The sequence below is a fragment of the Leucopleurus acutus genome (genome assembly GCF_964270905.1).
Source record: "Leucopleurus acutus genome assembly, chromosome: 10".
Classification (NCBI taxonomy): domain Eukaryota; kingdom Metazoa; phylum Chordata; class Mammalia; order Artiodactyla; family Delphinidae; genus Leucopleurus; species Leucopleurus acutus.
The window spans coordinates 31606153-31627226 of record NC_139153.1 but is presented as its reverse complement, the minus strand read 5'-3'; the positions used below and the strand labels follow the sequence as shown (position 1 = coordinate 31627226).

The 21074-nt window shown below is 46.4% G+C and overlaps 1 protein-coding gene across 6 annotated transcripts in view; it reads left to right on the top strand.

Annotated features, from left to right (window-relative positions):
* The window catches only part of ABHD6 (abhydrolase domain containing 6, acylglycerol lipase), a 61148-nt gene extending 42883 nt beyond the window's left edge, over window positions 1-18265 (top strand). For 5 of the 6 annotated variants that reach the window (XM_082848692.1, XM_082848691.1, XM_082848688.1 and 2 more), the window contains exons 4-10: window positions 1383-1539; window positions 3154-3267; window positions 4800-4932; window positions 8454-8611; window positions 11789-11843; window positions 12051-12151; window positions 17139-18265. In XM_082848692.1, the coding sequence (XP_082704818.1) occupies window positions 1383-1539; window positions 3154-3267; window positions 4800-4932; window positions 8454-8611; window positions 11789-11843; window positions 12051-12151; window positions 17139-17315 (895 nt within the window). In that variant the 3' untranslated portion in view covers window positions 17316-18265. Of the gene's footprint in view, window positions 1-1382; window positions 1540-3153; window positions 3268-4799; window positions 4933-8453; window positions 8612-11788; window positions 11844-12050; window positions 12152-17118 lie in introns of all 6 variants that reach the window. The other variant, XM_082848693.1, reaches the window with a different exon arrangement.
* The last annotated feature ends 2809 nt before the right edge of the window (window positions 18266-21074 follow it).

Here is a 21074-nt window from a genome sequence, read left to right as displayed (position 1 = left end):
CTTTTTCCAAGGAGGAGCTAGTTAGTAGTGATCCTGAAGAGACAGCCGGCAGTGGAAATCTTCCCAAGAGGAAGAAATCTTTCCCCAAAGAGGAACCAGTTAGTGACCCTGAAGAGTCAGGAAACAAGAGTGTCCCAAAGAAAAAGAGGAAGTTCTCCAAGGAGGAGCTGTAAGCTGTGGACCGGAGGAGGCTGCTGGCAGCAAGAGCAGCAGTTCCAAGGAATGAAAAAGTTCCAAAAGCTCCCCCAGGAAGATTAGAATGGACCTTTCCCTGGTGGGGCGTAACCTGCAGGGATACTTCCCATCCCATCTCCTGTATCCCAATAAAAACCATTTCACAAGAATAGATAAATAAATAAGGTTAAGACTCAAATGCAGAAATTTGGTTGGTTGAAAGGCTAATTAAACTTCCAGCTTGCTCAAATAGAATTACAAATAGGCCAAGTAGTGTTTTTCACAGCAGTCACTGGAATCACCCACACTGGACAGCTGTGAGGTATGTTGAGTCCTGAGACAATAAGGAATCCAGGCATCCATCAGACAGCCTCCTGTTGTCCTTTCTTGCCATCCAGAGATTTGTGGATGTGGAATGACACCACCGCCAGCAGGTGCAGTACGATTCTTCATCTCCATGAGTAGCGAGTTGTAGGTGACAAGAGGTAACGATTCTTCATCTCCATGAGTAGCGAGTTGTAGGTGACAAGAGGTAACACACTTTACCTTTAAGCCTTCTGATGCATTTCCTTCCGATTAAGGTACCTCTGCAGTGAGGTCCTCTAGGACTCCAGGGCGACTGCCCTGTACCCAGAGTCACTCACGCCTGCACGTCCACAGCTGCTCGTCCCAGATTTCAGGTGTCAATGAACATGGCCCATCAGGAACTGCAAGCTGGCTGTCTTCGAGGGGAAACCACCTTTGTCTTGGCATTTCTGGAGTCCTTCCCAGCCTTACCACCAGCCGTTTCCAATTCTGTGAAGCTCAAAGAAGCAAGGCAGAGAAAGGGCTCAAGTTAGACACCCAGTGAGGTCCCATTGCCTGCTCCTTCTTTGCACTGCGGTTCAAAACTGCTAGAAATTCATGTTAACAAAGGGTTATTATGTGTCATGCTTCTTAAGAAAACACCCCCTTTTCCCTTTCTAATAGACTGCTTAGTAACATATATACATGTTACTTACAGAATATTCATGTAAGGTGCTTTCTGGAATGGTTTGGCTCAGTGCTCCTTGAGGGTGAAGCTCTGGGGGCTCCAGAGACATGCGTGGAGGATGAGGGCTGGGAACAGCATTGGTCTTACTTCAGAGTGAGACTATACAGAGTCCCCCTCCCGAAGCTGCTTCTCTGGAGCTCAATGACTTTGACTTGCCTGTATTTTCTGTCCCCAGGTACTGGCGGAGGGCACTGGGCATGCAGGTGCGCTATGTGCGCCACGAAGACTATCAGTTCTGTTACTCCTTCCGTGGCAGGCCTGGGAACAAGCCTTCCATCCTCATGCTCCACGGATTCTCTGCCCATAAGGACATGTGGCTCAGCGTGGTCAAGGTGCAGTCCTAGAGCCTTCTCTCTTCAGAGGGTGTCATTCAGTCAAGAAGAGGTTTCCACTTGGACACGATGTCATCAGCAGGGGTAGAAAGCAAGGGGAACCCAGAACTGTGGCTCAAATCATCCTAAAATTAATGCAGTATATTATTCAGATCCTTTTATCAGACAAAATTTACTGAATTGAATGTTATTTGTAAAATCTGTGCCTTAAAAATGATTTCACCGTATGAGTATTTCTTAGGAAAGATTCCTGACACTCAGCTTCATCTCAGGCCTGTCATGACTATCAAGATCCAGCTTTTAAAAACTCACTTGTTTTTTTATACTCCAGGATTCTCCTCTTCCTTCCCCTCCTCCTCCCTTTTCTGTTTCTCCTTCTCCCCTCCCCATCTCCTTCCGTCTTCCTTCTATTTCTGCTTTTTCTTTTCCTTAGCCCTTTAGAGAAACAGTCTTGATCTGGCAGCTTTCTGGGATAGTTTTCCAAATCACTCCCTTTCTGTCCTGGTTTACTTGGGTGTGGCAACTTGCTTTACTGGTAAGAGTGAACAGCTGGTGAAGATGGGGGCTGGGAGAGGTCTTGGGAGGGAAGCACCCCAGGCTCCCACCTCAAGCAGGACCATACCCGAATGACCCCAAGTATGCTTCACACAAGGAGGAAAAGGCTCATACATCCTCTACTTCCTTACGTTCTTTTTTTTTTTTTTTTTTGCGGTACGCGGGCCTCTCACTGCTGTGGCCTCTCCCGTTGCGGAGCACAGGCTCCGGACGTGCAGCCTCAGCGACCATGGCTCACGGGCCCAGCCGCTCCGCGGCATGTGGGATCTTCCCGGACCGGGGCACGAACCCGTGTCCCCTGCATCGGCAGGCGGACTCCCAACCACTGCACCACCAGAGAAGCCCCTTCCTCATGTTCTTATTTCCAAATTTCACTGTGAGGACAGTCACCCTCATGCCTTAATGAACCTCTCACTTGCTGTCTCCATCTTTCATATAACTGGATATTTGTTTATTGATAGCTGATGTTTCTCAGATTCCTGGTTAAATGTGGCACATATTTAAATGGAAGAAGGTGTTTAGGATAAAAATACCCTAGGAATTAGACCTAATGCAGGAAAAAAAAAAAGTTGAAACCAGAATTAGGACGATCAGACATGGTTCTTAGGAAAAGCATTGCTCCTGTGGGCTCTGGAGCTGGACAGGACTCTGGGAGAGCAGAGCTATCTCTTATAGTCCCAAGTCAGTGGCTGCGTGACTAGAGTTAAGCATGGAAGGGGTGAGGGAAAGGAGAAGGATGTAGTACCTGCCATCTGGTGTCAAGAAAGAGCAAAGGACGCAGGCCTGCTACCCTGACCTTTGTCCCCCTTTTCCAGTCATTCCCCTGAGTCCCCTTCCATTTCTGTATTAGATTTGGGGGGTTCCTGCTCCCTAGAAGGCTACTGGCAATGTTTATTCACATCAGATGTTACTAGGGTAAGATACTGGGTGGTCCAGGTTCATAACCTCCCAGGGAGTGGCTGTCCAGGTCACTTGGTAAGTAGGGGTAGCCTCCCCAGAAAAATGGGCAGACATGTTCTACACCGCACGTACTGACAGTCTGTGCCTGTGTATCCTCAGTTCCTTCCAAAGAACCTACACTTGGTCTGCGTGGACATGCCAGGACACGAGGGCACCACCCGCTCCTCCCTGGATGATCTGTCCATAGATGGGCAAGTCAAGAGGATACACCAGGTAAGCAGGAGGCTCCACCAAAGATTGCCCAGGTGGGTCTTGCCCACTATTGCATGCCGGAGTCTGAAGAGCAGGCAAGGGAGTTCCGTTCTGACTCAACCATTCTCCAATGCATCCTGTCTGCAAGTAATTGCAAACAAAATGGCAGCAGCCCAGTGGTGTCCTTGGCCAGCTGTGGAGGACCAGGGCTTATTGCAGGCTGTTCTCCTCTAAACCTATTGCAGTTGTTTCTAAGGAAATGCCATCTGGGCGTTTTCTCAGCTCTTCAGAAAGGGAGTTTAGAATTCCTCAAGACCATTTATTTTTTAGAGTCTTATTTTTCTGCTTACCAGCTCCATGATGACAATGACAGCATGTCTGCCTACTTGTAGAGGATGGGGAGGGTGCTCTTTGCATTTTGTTCTAATTTAGTATCTATCTTCAGCCCCCTCTGACTGGGCTTTCAAGGTCTTGGGGCTCATGAACTATTTCAAAATTTAGTGGTTCCTAAGCTTCAAATTGACATATTTTCCCCAGTTGAGGATATTTATGTAATGCCTGCCCCTCTCCCCCCATTGAACTGTGCATTCTGTTGAGGTCAGGAACCTTGTTTCTTTGACTCTTCGCTGTATCCTCAGCAGCTGACCATAGTTCCTTGTACGTAATAGACATCCAATAATATTTTTTAGGTGAATGGGCAGATGGGTGGATAGTTGGTTGAATGGTTGGATAGATGGAAAGTTGGATGGATGGTTGGATGAATGGTTGGATGGTTGAATAGATGGATGGATGGATCGTTATCTGAATGGATGGTTGGATGGATGGGAAGGCCTGTAAATTAGGGCAACAGTCAGCAAACTGTGGCCCGTGGGCTCTGTTTGGCCTGCCACCGAGTTTTGTAAGGTAGTTTTACTGGGACTGAGCCACACTCACTCGTTAACATGTTGTCTTTAGCTACTTTTTTTTTTTTTTTTTTTTTTTTTTTTTGCTCTACGTGGCCTCTCACTGTTGTGGCCTCCCCCATTGAGGAGCACAGGCTCCGGACGCGCAGGCTCAGTGGCCATGGCTCACGGGCCCAGGCGCTCCGCGGCATGTGGGATCCTCCCGGACCGGGGCACAAACCCGTGTCCCCTGCATCGGCAGGCGGACTCTCAACCACTGCGCCACCAGGGAAGCCCTCTTTAGCTACTTTTGTGCTACGACAGGAGAGTTGAATAGCTGCAACAGAGGTCATGTGGCCCACAAAAATTTTCCCAAGAAAATATTTACTCTCGGAACCTTTATTTTAAAAGTTTGCTGACTGATGAATTAGGAGAATCCTTGTTGATTTTATACTTACAAATGACCCTTCAGGAACCTGTGTCAGGTAAAGAGAAGTACATGCATGTAACAGGGCTCATCTGGATAATAGATCCAGTAGATTCCAGATTCCCTTTCATCAACAGTCCTTTTCACTTGTCCCCATAGGAAGTATAGAGGTTTTCTACTCTGTAATCACCATTGTCATTGTCCACAGCTGTATAACCAAGCCTCTTTCTCATTTCCCTTCCTAGTTTGTAGAATGCCTCAAGCTGAACAAAAAACCCTTCCACCTGATAGGCACCTCCATGGGCGGCCACGTGGCTGGGGTGTATGCTGCTCACTACCCATCAGATGTCTGCAGCCTGTCTCTTGTGTGCCCTGCTGGTGAGTTACGAGGCTGAAATAACCCTATGAGTGACTTGAGCACAGCGGGGTCTGAATCTCTGAAGACATAAATGGCAATGTCTGCTCTGACTGTTTTTTTTTTTTTTGTGGTACGCGGGCCCCTCACTGTTGTGGCCTCTCCTGCTGCGGAGCACAGGCTCTGGACGCACAGGCCCAGCGGCCATGGCTCACGGGCCCAGCCGCTCCGCGGCATGTGGGATCCTCCCGGACCGGGGCACGAACCCGTGTCCCCTGCATCGGCAGGCGGACTCTCAACCACTGCGCCACCAGGGAAGCCCTGACTGTTTTTTTAGAATCATCTTTTTGACGATATTTTAGAGATACTAATCAGATTGCTTCAGTGATAGATACAATAGTTGTATAACCATAATCATAACCATATTGAGTTTTTTTTTATTTTAACATCTTTATTAGAGTATAATTGCTTTACAATGGTGTGTCAGTTTCTGCTTTATAACAAAGTGAGTCAGTTGTACATATACATATGTGCCCATCTCTCTTCCCTCTTGCGTCTCCCTCCCTCCCACCCTCCCTATCCCACCCCTCTAGGTGATCTCAAAGCACCAAGCTGATCTCCCTGTGCTATGCGGCTGCTTCCCACTAGCTATCTATTTTACATTTGAAAAATATGGAACGCTTCACGAATTTGCATGTCGTCCTTGAGCAGGGGCCATGCTAATCTTCTCTGTATTGTTCCAATTTTAGTATATGTGCTGCTGAAGCCAGTGCTTGAGTTTTAAAATACAGAGCCAGCCTTGTTCCACAGAGTTTGAGGGGGTTAATTTAAATGTGTACAGTACTTTACAACATTTAAATACTTTGAAATATAATGATAATATTTATACCCAACATTTATTGAATTCTTATGAGCTAAGAATTTATATGGATTTATATGGATTTAATTCTTGCCTTAACCTTCTGAGGTGAAGGTACTATTATCATGCCTCTTCCTTTTTTTGCTGAAAACTCAGAGATCTTTATTCATTATAAGATTTTTTTTAATTAATTAATTTATTTTTGGCTGTGTTGGGTCTTCGTTACTGCACGCGGGCTTTCTCTAGCTGTGGCGAGCGGGGGCTACTCTTCCTTGCGGTGTGTGGGCTTTTCATTGCTGTGTCTTCTCTTGTTGTGGAGCACAGGCTCTAGGCACGGGGGCTCAGTAGTTGTGGCTCCCAGGCTCTAGAGCGCAGGCTCAGTAGTTGTGGCGCACGGGCTTAGTTGCTCCACGGCACGTGGGATCTTCCCAGACCAAGGCTCGAACCCGTGTCCCCTGCATCGGCAGGTGGATTCTTAACCACTGCGCCACCAGGGAAGCCCCACAAGATTTTTTTTGTTTTAATCAACAAACTTCAGTTTCTCTGTACAGGTATTCATGTCAACTTGAGCTGTAACGTGTCCCCTGAAATTATGATCTGAAGTTGGATTTTTATTTTTTTTATTTTTAAAGTATGGTACTTCACGAATTTGCATGTCGTCCTTGCGCAGGGGCCATGCTAATCTTCTCTGTATTGTTCCAATTTTAGTATATATGCCCCTGAAGCGAGCACTAAAGTTAGATTTAAAATTTTTTTAATACATATAAGGCTTCAAACTTGGATTTACAGTGTGTTAGTGAGAAAAATCTTAATTCTTCTGTCTTCTTCCTTCACTTGCTCCCCTCCCCACCCCCGGCACTTTATTGGAGTGTGGTTTACACATAGTAAATTGTTCAGATTTTTAGTGTATATCTCAGTGACTTTTTACATATGTAATTCTTATCCAGATTGATTTAGTATGCCCATTTTATAGGTGGGAACATAGTAGTAATTGCTTTAGTGCTGGAGCCAGGATAGGGACTGACCCTAGGCTGTCTCACTCCAGAGCCCAAGCTGTGGTTTTGGGGGGAAGTCCTTTCACATTCACTACCTCTTTTATATATGACTCATACTCATTACCTCCTTTACCCGGTAGAATCCAGCCATGAATTGAACTTGTGCACCTTCCACTGAAACATAACTGAATTTACCTTTGAAATCTTTTACTTACTCTGAAAGTTCAGTTTTCAGGTCTGTTAAGCTCATTGAAATCAAAGGCAAGCTCCCAAAGGGTTTTCTCTTCCCCTTTTCCCAAGCACTGTGTCTGAAATCATTTAGTCTTATAAAGTTTGAGAATGGAGGAATAGCCCCTCTGGAAGGTTATTTAGATTTTAAATCACTTACGGAAGGTCAGATCTTAAATCACTTACGGAAGGTCTTTTTTGAGTTTATGTTCATTTGCTCAGAGAAAGAGTTTTATACCAGAGTTTCCGTTAGAAGTTTAGAATTACATTTGTTGGTATATGAAAATGAAAAGATATGCTTTTTTTACTTTGAAATAATTTTACATTTACAGAAATGTTGCAGAGATAGTACAGAGAGGCCCACATGCCCTTCACCCAGTTCTCCCCTTAATAGCTCATGAACCTCAGTAAATTTGTCACAACTAGGAAACCAACACTGGTTCATTACTGTTAACTAAACTCCAGACCCTCTTTGGATTTCATTAGTTTTTCCACAAATGTCCTTTTCTGTTCCGGGATCCAATTCAGGGTATACCATATGACATTTAGTTTAGGATTATTTTTAAAGCAGAAGGAAATAGATCATGTAATCTGCCCATGGCATCATGAGAGCCACACGATACCCATGTTAGATTTAGAGGAGTTGCTGAATATAGGAGTTTTATAAAGTGTGGATTTCTGTGGCACAGTATGGATGCCACTGCCTCTCTTGCAAAGCTCTAGCTCTTCAGCTAAGTTAAACACCTAGAAATTTGCTCAGTGTTGGAAATGAAATTAGTTTTACCCTCCTGTGTGCGTCAGCTCGTGTGAACTCTTGGTGTCGTGCTTCAGGTGATAGAAAATAATGGTCAATCTGAGAGCTGTTCCAGCTCAGGATCGCCTAATGCTCCCCTGGAGGAGGAGGGACTATGTGGGGGACAGCTCACAAGGGCACTCATTCTCGCTGTGTTTACGGATTGACCCCAAATAAGAGATTATTGAGTGGGTCCAGGCAGACGGAAGGAGTAGTCAGTTGCTCCAGTCCAGTTATGCATTTCACCAGGTCTCCTCTCAACCATACAGATGTGAAAGGGGCTCAGGCAAGCTGGCTTAGTCTAGACCGGTGCTCCTTCAACTCTATCCTACGTATGAATCCCCTGGCAACTTTAGTGAGATTCTGATTTAAGAGACTTAGGGAAAAGGCTGAGATGCTGCATTTCTTATAGGCTCCCAGTACTGCTGGTCCATGGACCACAGTTTGAGTAACAAGCCCCTCAAATATTCTGAAGAATTTTTTTCTATGTTTCTCAGAGTGTGGTTCTGACTTTGAGCAAGGATGTCGGTACCAATGAAAAAGAAATCTACTGGTGAAAAACACCAGGAATATATTAGTTCTGGGCTGATACTGGAAGTTCTCTATATAAAATGCGGTTTGGTAAGAAGGTAGATATATTGCCAAGCTGTTTTGGTTTGAATCCCACAGGTCTGCAGTACTCAACTGATAATCAATTTGTACAACGGCTCAAAGAACTGCAGGAGTCGGCCGCCGTAGAGAAGATTCCCTTGATCCCATCCACTCCAGAAGAGATGAGTGAAATGCTCCAGCTCTGCTCCTATGTCCGCTTCAGGGTGCCCCAGCAGGTAACGTGGTCTCACAGCAGTGTGCCTGCTCTCTGTCCAGGGCTCAGGTCGCCAGTACCTGCTTTCTCCTTGCGTTCCTGCCTTGTACTCATCTGTTCATTCATTCAACAAGTATCTGTATCATGCCCACGATGTATCCGGCACTGTGCTTGAGCACCGTGGGGAGTAAATAAGTCAGAGAAAGTCCCTGGGCAGATGCAGGCCAGTGGGGGAGGCAGACAATTAACAAGAAGACAAATAATTACAAATTGTAATAAGTATTATAGAGGAAATGAAGATGGTGCAGTGATTGAAAACAGGGGAGGCCAGAGAAGCTTTGATAAGCCTCTGTGAGACAGCAGCATCGGCAGCGATGGATAAAACACAGTGAATTCAAGATGCTGGAAGGAGGCCAGGGTGACTGGAGCCCAGAGGGTGAGGGAAAGAATGGGTTGAGAAAAGGTTGGAAAGGGATTCTGGGGCTGCTGAATCAGAGATTCTCATTTTTTAAAAAATCTCAGGACCCCTTTACACTCATAAGAATTATTGAGAACCCCAACGAGCATTTGTTTATAGAAGTTATAACTATTGATATTTACCATATTAGAAATTAAAACTCAGAAAAACTTAAAACACAAGGATACACAGCACTTATTTCATTAGCCTTCAGAATGATGACATTATCCCTCATTATGTAGGCTCTGAACATCAGTATGCTTTAGAGACAATAAAAGTGAAAAAGACAAGTGGCATTTAGTGTTATTATGAAAATAGTTTGACATCTTGGACTCCCAAGAACCACTTTGAGAACCACTGGGCTAGATCATATAGGACCTTATAGGTTATGGGAAGGAGACTGGAGTTTTTCTAAGTACAATAAGAGAAACACTGAAGAATTGTAGGTGAGCACAGGCAGAAGCAGAGAAACCCATTAGGGTGCTGTTGTGGCTTGGAGATGAGGGTGGTGTAGACTGGGGTGGTAGCAGTGGAGACAAGACCGGAGAAGCTTTGGAAGGAAGAAGACAGGACTTAACTGGCAAATTGGAATGAAGGATGAGGGAAGGTGAGGAGTCCCAGGTGACTTCCTGGTACTTCAGTTGGGTAGAGGTAGTGTTTTCTGAGTAAGAGAAGGAGACGGATGGTGGGCTTGAGCGATAAGCTAAGAGCTCCATTTTGGATGTTTGAAGTTCAAGTTCCCTGTGAGACCATCAAGTGCAGGTGTCAAGTAGACAGTTGGCTATACAGGTGGAGCTGAGGAAAGTCTGGGCTGGAGTTGTACAGTTAAAGCCATCAGCCAATGATGATATTAAAGGTCTTGGGTCTAAATGAGGTTGTGTGGGGAAAACCAAGAGAGTCTGAGGCTGAGACCTCACAACAGCAAATTATCTCACTCTGTTGCAGGAACTGGACCCTGCCTCAGGGTGGGGTGGGTCCTCCTAGGAGTTGAGAGAATGGGCTCTATTTAGAAGTTGTGAACATGACTTATGCATGGGTGTGGCCCATCTCTGAGGAAGCACCCAGAATCAGATTTCTGCGGTATGTTCTATCCATGAAATCCTCTTTTCAGTCGTGACATTGCACTGATCCACTCTCCACTTATCTCTTTCCAGAATAGAGTGGCCAAACAGGGTTTTAGAAATTTCCATGTTTTGAGTTGTCAGGGATGTGAAAACACTGGGAGAAAATAAATGCAGGTCCCAAAGTCTTTTCTGGAGCACCCGAGCACTCAGCCCATTGCGTCATAACATTGTGTTATGGTCGTCTGTTTGCTTGTTTGTGTTTTCCATTCTTACCTCTGTAAGAGCAAGGACTCTGTCTTTGGCTGTTCTTGCATGAGGTAGCTCCTAGGTATAGATTCGATGGATCAATGGATGGGAGGAAGCCAGGATAATGCAGGGATGGAGAATGGATGTGTAGGAAGATACAGGATAGATGGATGCATGAACTGATGCATGAACTGATGTATGTGATGAATCGATGATTTAGGGATGGTGAAAATAGCTAGATGGCTGAATGCTTGATTGGATGGATGGGAAAATGTCTGGAGACAGCAGGGATGGAGGGTGGATGGATTGGTGGATGCAGGATAGATGGATACATGGGTAGACATATGCATATATGATTCAGAGGTGCAGGATGGATAGGTGATGGAGGATGGATGGGCAGATGCAGGATAAGTGGACACATGGATAGACATGTGCATGTCTGAGTCAGAGATGCAGGATGGATGGGTAGTTGGGTAGGTGGAGGATGGATGGATGGAAGATGGATAGATGCGTGAGTGCAGGATAGATAGTAGAACAAAGAAAATGTCTGATGCTCAGCACTGTGTGTTGGACAGCTTGCCATTGGTCTCACCTCTGGGCTTCCACTTCCCGAGTAGTCAGATTCTGTCATCTCCAGCGCTTTAGTCCAGAGCAGTTACGGCAGGATCTTCCCACTTCAGTCAGTGCACAGGACTCCTGAGAGTGCAGTTAAGGGGTTCAGACCATTCCCAGGGAGATGAGAGGAGTGATGGCTGCTAATGTGAGCCCTGGACACTACCTCAAGAACCCTGAGGTGGGGGAAGAGGCGGGCCGTATTCCTTCTGGCCACAGTACCTCTCTGGGCCCATCTCGCAGGTCCCGGAGGCCTGTCCTGTCCACCTGTGCTGCTGCCTCACCGCCCGCGGCAGGGAGGGCCAGGGCAGTGTCACACAATGAGCACAGGACACTGGAAGCCTTCCCACAATTTCCGCAATAGTTTATTTCTTCATTGTTTGAGAGGCCCTTCATCCCCAATGGTTTAATGTTTTTTAAATAGACCTGTTTTGCATTGGGTATTACTGAATAATTAGTTGATATTATTTCCATCCTGATTGTGTCTCAGGCTAAGCGGAGATTTTCTCAAAGGTAAAGCAGCTATCAGGCCATCTCGGGTGTATTTTACATGCCGCAGGGGACCTTTGGCTTCACAGTATTACCAAAGTTCCTTTCTAATGAGAAAGAAAAAAGCCTCTTATGAACCTGACTCCCCGTTACATTGCATGATAGTACATCATGGGAATTTGGAGGACCAGGCCCTACAGACCTTGACAGTGCCCTAAACTGCTGGAACCCTAAACTTCTGGACTTCTTTTCCTTCGTTGTCCCAGACCCATGTGAGGCCTGAGGTTTTGAATCTTCCCTTGCCTTCTGACTTTGGGTTATTTATCCTCAGATCCTGCAAGGCCTTGTCGACGTCCGCATCCCTCATAACAATTTCTACCGAAAACGTAAGTAGCCCTGCGTTAAGCTCTGAGCTTGTGTGACAAGTCAAGTTTTATGGGTGGCTGGCTCTTTTTTCTTACATTTCTGAGACTGATAGTTTTCTGGGGCCCCTCAAGAAAAAAGCAGTGGCTTAGACTCAAAGACTGTCTACACTCAGTGGTGTCCACGGCACAGCCCAGCATGCACTCGCTTTATTTTCCTTCTCTCAAAAGTGTTTTTGGAGATCGTCAGTGAGAAGTCGAGATACTCCCTCCATCAGAACATGGACAAGATCAAGGTCCCGACGCAGATCATCTGGGGGAAACAAGACCAGGTGTGTAGCGTGTCCCTGTGACCTCCTGTGTCAGTCACACCGGGCTCTGAGGAGAAGCTAGAGGTCATTTATAATGGGAGCCTGGCTGGTTTCTGATCCCAGGAAGAGGTGGCACACACCTGGTTCAGGTGCCAGTGTTCACGGGGAGCATCATTCTGTGAGCTGAGAGCAATGACGTTGACCTCTTAAAATGTAAGGCAATTTTTTTTTTTTTAAACACACTTACAAGCTTTATTTTATAAATGTATTTATTTTATTTTTTTATTTATTTTTGGCTGCATTGGGTCTTCGTTGCTGCATGCAGGCTTTCTCTAGTTGCGGCAGGCAGGGGCTACACTTCATTGTGGTGCTCGGGTTTCTCATTGTGGTGGCTTCTCTTGTGGCAGAGCACAGGCTCTAGGCACGCAGGCTTCAGTAGTTGTGGCTCACGGGCTCTAGAGCACAGGCTCAGTAGTTGTGGCGCACGGGCTTAGTTGCTCCGCGGCCTGTGGGATCTTCCCGGACCAGGGCTTGAACCCGTGTTCCCTGCAGTGGCAGGAGGATTCTTAACCTCTGCGCCACCACGGAAGCCCGTAAGGCAATTTTAAATCATTTTTGCAAATTATTTTTCTCAAAGCCATATAATCAAATGGTACATAAAACTTTAAAGAGTACAAAAAGATTTATAATGCGAACTTGGTCTCTTTAACATTCCAGATCCCAATTCCCATTTCTTTGAGGCCACACTTACATTACAGTCTTGTGTATATTTCTTAAATTTTCTAAGGCAGGAGTTGGCAAACGTTTTCTGTAAAGGGCCTGGTAGTAAATATTTGCAACTTTGCTGGCAATAAGTTCTCTGTCACATCTACTCAACTGTGCTGTGTGTTGCAAAAGCAGAGGTGGGGACATGCAGACAAATGGCAGGCAGAGCTCCAGTGAACCTTTAGTCACAAAACAGGCAGGGGACCATTGTTCGCCCATTCCTATTCTAAGCATATGTCAATATGCGTAAATAAGTTTATCTGTAAGTTTTTCAAACATGCTATATACGTACTATTTTGCACCTTAGTTCACATATATAAGAAAGATATACCTTGGAAATCACTTCATATCAGCCCATACAGATGTACTCATTCTATTTTTAAAAATATTTTCTTTTGAAATAATGACAAATTGATAGAAGAATTGTAGAAATAGTACAGAGCACGCCTATATTGCTTTACCACGTCTCATCCGTTTTAACTGCTTTATTGAACTATAATTCACATGCTGTAAAATTCACCTTGTGCACCCCACTGCAGCCCAGTCGTAGAACACTTCTGTCACTCCCCAGAGTTCCCTCTTGCCCATTTGCAGTTAATCTCCATTCCTATCCCAGCCCCACGCAACCACTGATCTGTTGTTTGTTTCTGTAGTTTTGCCTAGAATATAGTTCTCTAGAATTTTCATAAAATGGTATCGTATTGCATGTAGTCTTCTGCGTCTGGCTTCTTTCACTCCAGCGTAGTGTTTCGGAGGTTCATCCGTATTGTTGCCTATGCCAGCAGTTTGCTCCTTTTTATTGCTGAGTGTCATTCCGTGGTATGTGTGTACCACATCTTATTTATTACCAACTTTTGAACAGTTGCCACACTGGCTTCATCATCCTCATCTAGATAGATCTAGAAATATGTATTTTTGGACCATTTGGAGTAGGTTGCTTACATTATGTACCTTTACCCCCAATATTTCAAGGTGTATTTACTGTAAACCAGGATATTCTCTCACGTAATCACAGTACGTTGTCACATTTAGGAAGCTTAACATTGATGCGATCGCTTTTAACTAATCTACAGTCCATATTCCAAATGTATTAGTTGTTTCAATAACGTCCTACATAGACCCCTCCTCCTGCCCCCTGAACCAGGATCACATACTGCATGTCATGTCTCTTCCATCTCCTTTAATATGAAATGTTTCCCTCAGTCTGTCTTTATCTTTCGTGACATTGAGATATTTGAAGAGGGCAGGCCAGTTATTTTACAAAATGTTCCTCAATTTGAGTTTGTTTGCTGTTTCCTCGTGATTAAATTCAGGTTATATATCCCTGCCATATATCCCTTATCTCATGGGTGATAAGATGTCACATCCTCAGAGGGACAGTGTCTTTCTGCCACTGGGTGATGGGGATTTTTTTTTTTTTGGCCACGCTGTGTGGCATGTGGGATCTTAGTTCCCCAACCAGAGGTTGAACCCATGCCCCCTGCGGTGGAAGCACAGTCTCAACCACTGGACTGCCAGGGAAGTCCTGGTGATGGGAATTTTGATTGTCTGGTCACGACGTCTTGTTTTCTTCATCTAGAGTAATTATTTCTCCCCTGGCAACTGGTAAGCAGTCTGGGGGGAGGCACTTTGAGACTGTGCAGACATCCTGCCCCTCATCAAACATTCCCCTTGGATTTATCATTTGTGAATGATCCTTGCCCAAAACAAAATTTTCTGTTCTTTTTGGGAGCTGCACAGTACTCCATTACATGGCTCTGCCGCAGTATATTTAACTAGTGCCCTATTGATGGTCCCTTAGGTCATTTTCAATTTTGCCATTAAACAACACGTCAGTGAACATCGTTTTACATGTGTGTGTGTGGAGTGTCGAGAGCATATCTGAAGGGTCAGTTCTTAAATGTGGAATCGCTAGGTCAGAGGCTTTGTCAGGTGGCTCTATTAGTTTACTAGGGCTGCTGTAACAACGTACCACAGAGTGGGTGGCTTAAACAACAGAAATTGACAGTCTCACAGCTCTGGAGACTGGAAGTCCAAGATCAAGGCGTCAGCAGGTTGGTTCCTCCTGGGAGCTCTGAAGGAGAGTCTGTTCCATGTCCCTCCCCAAGCTTCTGGGAGTTTGCTGGCAGTCTTTGGTGTTCCTTGGCTTATAGACACATCACCCTCATCTCTGCCTTCATCGTCACGTGGCATTCTCCCTGTGCCTATGCATCTCTGTGTTTAAATTTCCCCTTTTTGTAAGATGCCAGTCATACTAGATTAGGGGTCCACCCTGCTCCAGTATAACCTCTTCTTAACTAATTACATCTACAATGACCCTATTTCCAAATAAAGTCACATTTTGAGGTTTTGGGGGTTAGGACTTCAACATATGGATTTGGGGAGGGGGCACAATCAACCCATAATAAGCCCTCCAAAGAAATACTCATTTATGCCCCAGAAGCTCCCCTTTGGTTTGCCACTGTTCTTTAGAAATCATATCTTATTGAAAGTTCTTGGAAAGTTAAAAGCAAGAGGAGACGGTGGGAAATGGAGCCCACAGGCAGACAGAATTACAGTGTCTGTTAAAGGGTATCTAGCAGTCTTATGCTGTTGACAGTCGTGAGAAAGGAAATTAGAGTAAAGCTTTCCCCGTTGAGACAGCTCCCCTGTGGACACCAAGGTGAAAGCCACCATTGTGAGCCCTGGGCAGGCTGCACATCCCCACTGTATGTGTGTGAAAGCACAGGCAGGAAGTCAGGCTGCACCACAAAGGCTCACGACTGCGGACGACCCAGGAGAAGAGACTGGGGAGGGGGAGCCAGGTCTGTGTGCCTGGCGCAGGCCGGGAGGCAGCGGTGGTGGCGTCGTCCACGTGCAGCTGTCTCACGTCAGCCAGGTGCAGCCGAGAATGCACAGCACAGGAACGAGGGCATCCAGAGGAGGGAGGTCTCCTGTGCTTCCTTCGCACCAGCCAGGGACTGAAAGCAGCTTTGTGGACGCCTGATAGGAAAAGTGGGACCCAGGCTGGGCCAGCAGGGAGTCATTCAGTCAGAAATCAGAGTCAGAACAATGAAGGCCTTTCTTCATTCTAAAAATCCCAAAGGTGATGTGGGCTCTCGGGGACCAACAGGGAGAGGCGAACTCCTGTCATGCTCCCCATTAGCTGTTCCTTTTTGCATTTTTGCAGCCCAGGGTGCTCTGCATTCTGCTCACCCCGCTTCCCAGTGGGCGGCAAATCTTGGTTTTAATGATCTGGGTTGATGAGACTAAAGCTCGAAAACAGACCGTGCTCGAGTTTGTCGGGGTTTTGCTCTTGCTCTTATGGATGGAGGGGCCCACCTTGTCTGGGATGAGTTGAAGGTGAAAGTGACTAAGAGAAGGGGAGTCAATACAAACCCGACACCAAAGGAATGTGTTGGGGAGAAAGCCGGTAGGTTGGCGTTAAAGTAGCAAGGTAACCCAGGTGAAAATGAAATTGCGTTGTTCAAAAGGTGTTGGGCCTGGAAAAATGGTTGGAAAAGCACTCCCTGTTTTAACAAACTTCAGTGCCGGAGGTCCCGCAGCTCAGGGACCCCCCAAAGGACCTTCAGGAGATACTCCTCCAGCTTGTGATAATTAGTCTTCCCCTCTGCGCGTCTGCTGTGTGGCCTCCCCACAGCTTGGGCTCCCCTAGTCCAGGGGCAGGGTGCGTTCTCCTGGCCCAGCCTGATCACATCACTGGCCGCTGTCCTTGACACAGCTCCACGGCCCCCAGCTGCCCTCAGACTGAGGCCTGGCTCCCGGCGTGGCTGGAGGAGTGGGCCCCCTCTGTCCCACCCCACATCCATCCCCACTCAGACAGCACCAGGCTCCTAGCTGTCCCCTGCATTTGCCATGACCTCCCACCCTTGGGCTGCTCCCTCTTCCACGAATTCCCCTCCCGTGTGGTTTCTCAGCTCCCAGGATCCTCCCCCATCAGAGTCCTCGCTACATCGTGCTGCATTTGTCTGCTGTCCTGTCTGGCTTCTCCACCAGACCAGGATGTCCTCAGGGCAGGGTCTGTGTTTCCACCTCAGTAATGCCGCCAGCGGCACACCTCCTAGCGCCGAGCTGCAGGATAAAACGTGAGGCATGTGGTCACTTCCGTCAGAGAGCCACAAGCCCCAACACTGAAGTGACTTCGTCCTAAAAATCACCCCTGCCAGGCCTGGATGGGAGTTCTGTCCACAGAGCGCACAGGGGTCTGAACCTTTTCCGTCTAGTTTCCTCTCTCATCCTGCAGGTGCTCGACGTGTCTGGGGCGGACATGTTGGCCAAGTCGATTGCCAACTGCCAGGTGGAGCTCCTGGAAAACTGTGGGCACTCGGTGGTGATGGAGAGACCCAGGAAGACAGCCAAGCTCATTGTCGACTTCTTAGCTTCTGTGCACAGCACAGACAACGACAAGAAGCTGGACTGAGGCCCCAGTGGCAGCCTGCGCTCCGCACCCAGCATCCACTCCCATCTCCAGAATCTGACACAGCCACCACTTCTCAGGGATCCTGCCCCAAATGCGGTGGGAGCGCCAGCGTCCCTGAGGAAGCCAGGTCCCCAGTCTGTCTCTACAGCCCCAGTCTCTACAGATCCACAGAGCTTCGGGGGCCACGAGGAAAACTCCAAGATGTTTTTCACAAAATGCACATTCACATGGAACGAAATAAGAAAACCCATCTATGAAATCTACCCAGAAGTCTTCAAGTTCATGTCACAAAGCGCCCACATTGGACCATAACCACCGAGGACATTTTCTTTAAGATGTTCCTCACAGACTGAGGCTCGAGGTATTTCTGTTGCTTCTGACACTGTCCCGTGCATGCTCAGTGGCTGTTTTAGGAGCGTTAGTCCCCATTCACCAAGCCCCTCCCGTTTATGTCTAATTTAAGTTTACGTAGAGTCCCATATGTGAATGCAGCCCGTCAACTGCAAGACCACGGAGGAACACGGCAGGCTGTAGAAAATATTTAACATGCAGAAGGGCGTGTTCTGCCTTGCCAGCTCTCAGAGTAGCAGAGAACACAGGTGGGTGATTTGACCAGCACCCCTGTGTCAGGTATGTCTTGAGTGAACCCGGGACAGCTGCAGTACAAAGAACACCTGGCAGGGTGGGTTCCCTGGGAATAATTTATTATTTTTTAAAAAGAACTAATAAAGCAATAATGTTCTAGACATCTATCTAAATAATCAGACTCGGGTTCCGCTCCCAAGCACCTCTTTTCTATCTTGCTGTGCTATTGAAAACCCTTGGATGTAAAATACTAGATTGTTAATGAATTCTGTGAATTCTGTGAACAGTAATGTGATTGAAAGTAAATCTAAACCGCTGTAAAAGTGACCACAATGACATAAAATAAATTTAATAAGTCTAGATCAGCAACGTGCAAGTGGTTTCTGGTTTTTGGTGTTTTTTTAACATCTTTATTGGAGTATAATTGCTTTACAATGGTGTGTTAGTTTCTGCTGTATAACAAAGTGAATCAGCTATACATGTACATCCCCATATCTCCTCCCTCTTGCTTCTCCCTCCCACCCTCCCTATCCCATCCCTCTACTGGTTTCTCTCTTTAAGCTCTTAATGAAGTGCAATGTTGGCAGACGTTCTGTTAACTTTAAAATGTGTTTTTTAAAGTAAGGCTTGTTCTACAGGCATTGGAAGACCTTGCTTATATGAGTTGCTACTTTCATTTCCAGAAATCATGTTTGCAATTTTTATTCAATTGAAATTATATATCAATTTTTTAAAATTTATTTATTTATTTTTGGCTGTGTTTGGGTCTTCGTTGCTGCACACGGGCTTTCTCTAGTTGTGGTAGGCGGGGGCTGCTCTTCGTTGTGGTACGTGGGCTTCTCATCACGGTGGCTTCTCTTGTTGGGGAGCGTGGGCTCTAGGGCGCATTAGGACTTCAGTAGTTGTGGTGCATGGGCTCAGTAGTTGTGGCTCACAGGCTCTAGAGTGCAGGTTCAGTAGTGTGGTACACGGGCTTAGTTGCTCTGCTGCATGTAGGACCTTCCCGGACCAGGGATTGAACCAGTGTCTGGCAGGTTCTTAACCACTGGAAGGCAGATTCTTAACCACTGAGCTACTAGGGAAGTCCTGAAATTATATATCAAAAACAAAAGGCATGAGTCATCAAACTGTTCCTTTTGACTCTCTTCTGTGGCATTTAGGAACCTAAACTCCCCAGGATATTCACTCTTTCAAATCTTCTTACAGAGTCTGCAGCCATATAGTTCTGGAAATAAAGTCAGAACTTTGGTGAACATTGTGGTCTAAATTGGAATTCAGGTCTTGGTCTGAATATTTTAGTTTATCAAGGAAGAGTAGAATATAGATCTTAAAAACAAGAGATGTGAAAATGTGACATCAAACTTATGGGGTTCAGCTAAAGCAGTGCTCAGAGGGAAATTTATAGGCTGAAATATGTATATTAGAAAAGAAGAAAGGCTAAAACATAAATAATTTAAGCTTCTATTTTAAGAAGCTAGAAAAAAAGTAAATAAATCACACCTAGAAAAAAATAGAAGGAAATAATACAAATGAGGACAAAAATCAATGAAACAGAAAAGAAAGCAGATATTTGACATGTTGCTTGTTCCAGTCTCCCATATTCACCAAAAATTCTGAGCCTAGTAAGGCTCTGGGAGGAGTCAGTCTTGATAGGTTTGTGTAGGGAGAGATGGTTTCCTTGGGGAAGAAGAAGCCTGAAGAAGCCCCAGACCTGGGATAACTACCCCAGATCATTAAGCCTGTTAGATGCAGGAATTGTTATGTCCTGGGTTGAACTAAGAATCGCGTCCAAAGGAGCCAGTGCACTGCACCCTCAGTGGGGTCATCCAGAAAGGGGCATGTGCTGGCCATCCCACCTGGAAGGATAGTGGGCAAGGTGTGCAGGACACGGCTCCCACCTGGAAGTGGAAAGCACTCCACTGTCACTGGAAAGCGTCACTGGAACCCACACCGCCTGCAGTGGAAGCGCAGGGTCTTAACCACTGGACAGCCAGGGAAGTCCCTTGAGAGTTTTATTTTTTAAATTTATTTATTTGTGGCTGCACTGGGTCTTCGTTGATGCGCGCGGGTTTTCTCTAGTTGTGGCTTGTGGGCTCTAGAGTGCAGGCTCAGTAGCTGTGGCGCACTGGCCTAGTTGCTCCGTGGCATGCGGGATCTTCCCGAACCAGGGCTCGAACCTGTGTCCCCTGCATTGGCAGGCAGATTCTTAACCACTGCACCACCAGGGAAGCCCGAGAGTTGTTTTTGACAAACCTGCAAAGTGGGTTTTCAAGTTTCTCTCTTGGCCCTGCAATTCTGGTCCCATGGTGCTAGGAAGACTCGAAAGCAGAAAAGCACATCTCCCTCTTGAGCCCCACTTCCTGCCTTTGTGATTATGAAGAGCCTGCTGGTTACTGCCCCACTGGGCCCTTTGGAGTGTCTTTAATGACGGTCTTAGAAAGAAGAAAGGGGTCAATCATCACAGCCCTCCCTCAAAGACTGCCCAAAGCTTCTGCAATAAGAGTGGAAAGCCCCAGGAATCACAAGTGGGCTCTTCCCTCACTGCCTGGGGCAGGGTTGTCGAGGCTGCTAGGGATGGAGCCTCCAGGCAGATGTTGAAGAGGCTGAGGGACCAACAGTGTTTAGAACTCAATCTGCCCGTTAGTCTGGGCTTCTTGTTCTGGGCAGAAGTGACACCAGGAATGACTGATGCAAGACATTGGATGGAGCTGTCCATGTGTGTAAGTCTATCTTCTAGTTCCCCATCCCAGGGAAACTTAGTTGTTGCTTTGTCCAAAGGAGGTCCCCAGAAAGTACTGGGAAATTGTAATGTATGTCAGGCCAGGCTGAATCATGTAAATTACATGACTGAATCATATAAACGTGCCAGGCACTATTCTAAGTGTTTTCCATGCATCAACTTATCAAGCTCTCACACAGCCCTAAAAGGGACATAGGACACTGTGCCCATTTTACAGCCAAGGAGACCAAGGCATGGAGAGGTAAAGTGTCCTGCCCAAGCTCACACAGATAACAAATAGAGAGAAGCCTCTTGGTTTAGGATTGAAGGTGTCTTGCAAAAACCGTGCTTTCACCGGTTCAGGCAGGAGCTGTCTTGCTCAATTTCCAGCAGAGCCTGGGGCCCTGTTGGCTCGCCTAGACCAGGCCAGTGTGTGGCAGCTTCAACCACAGATC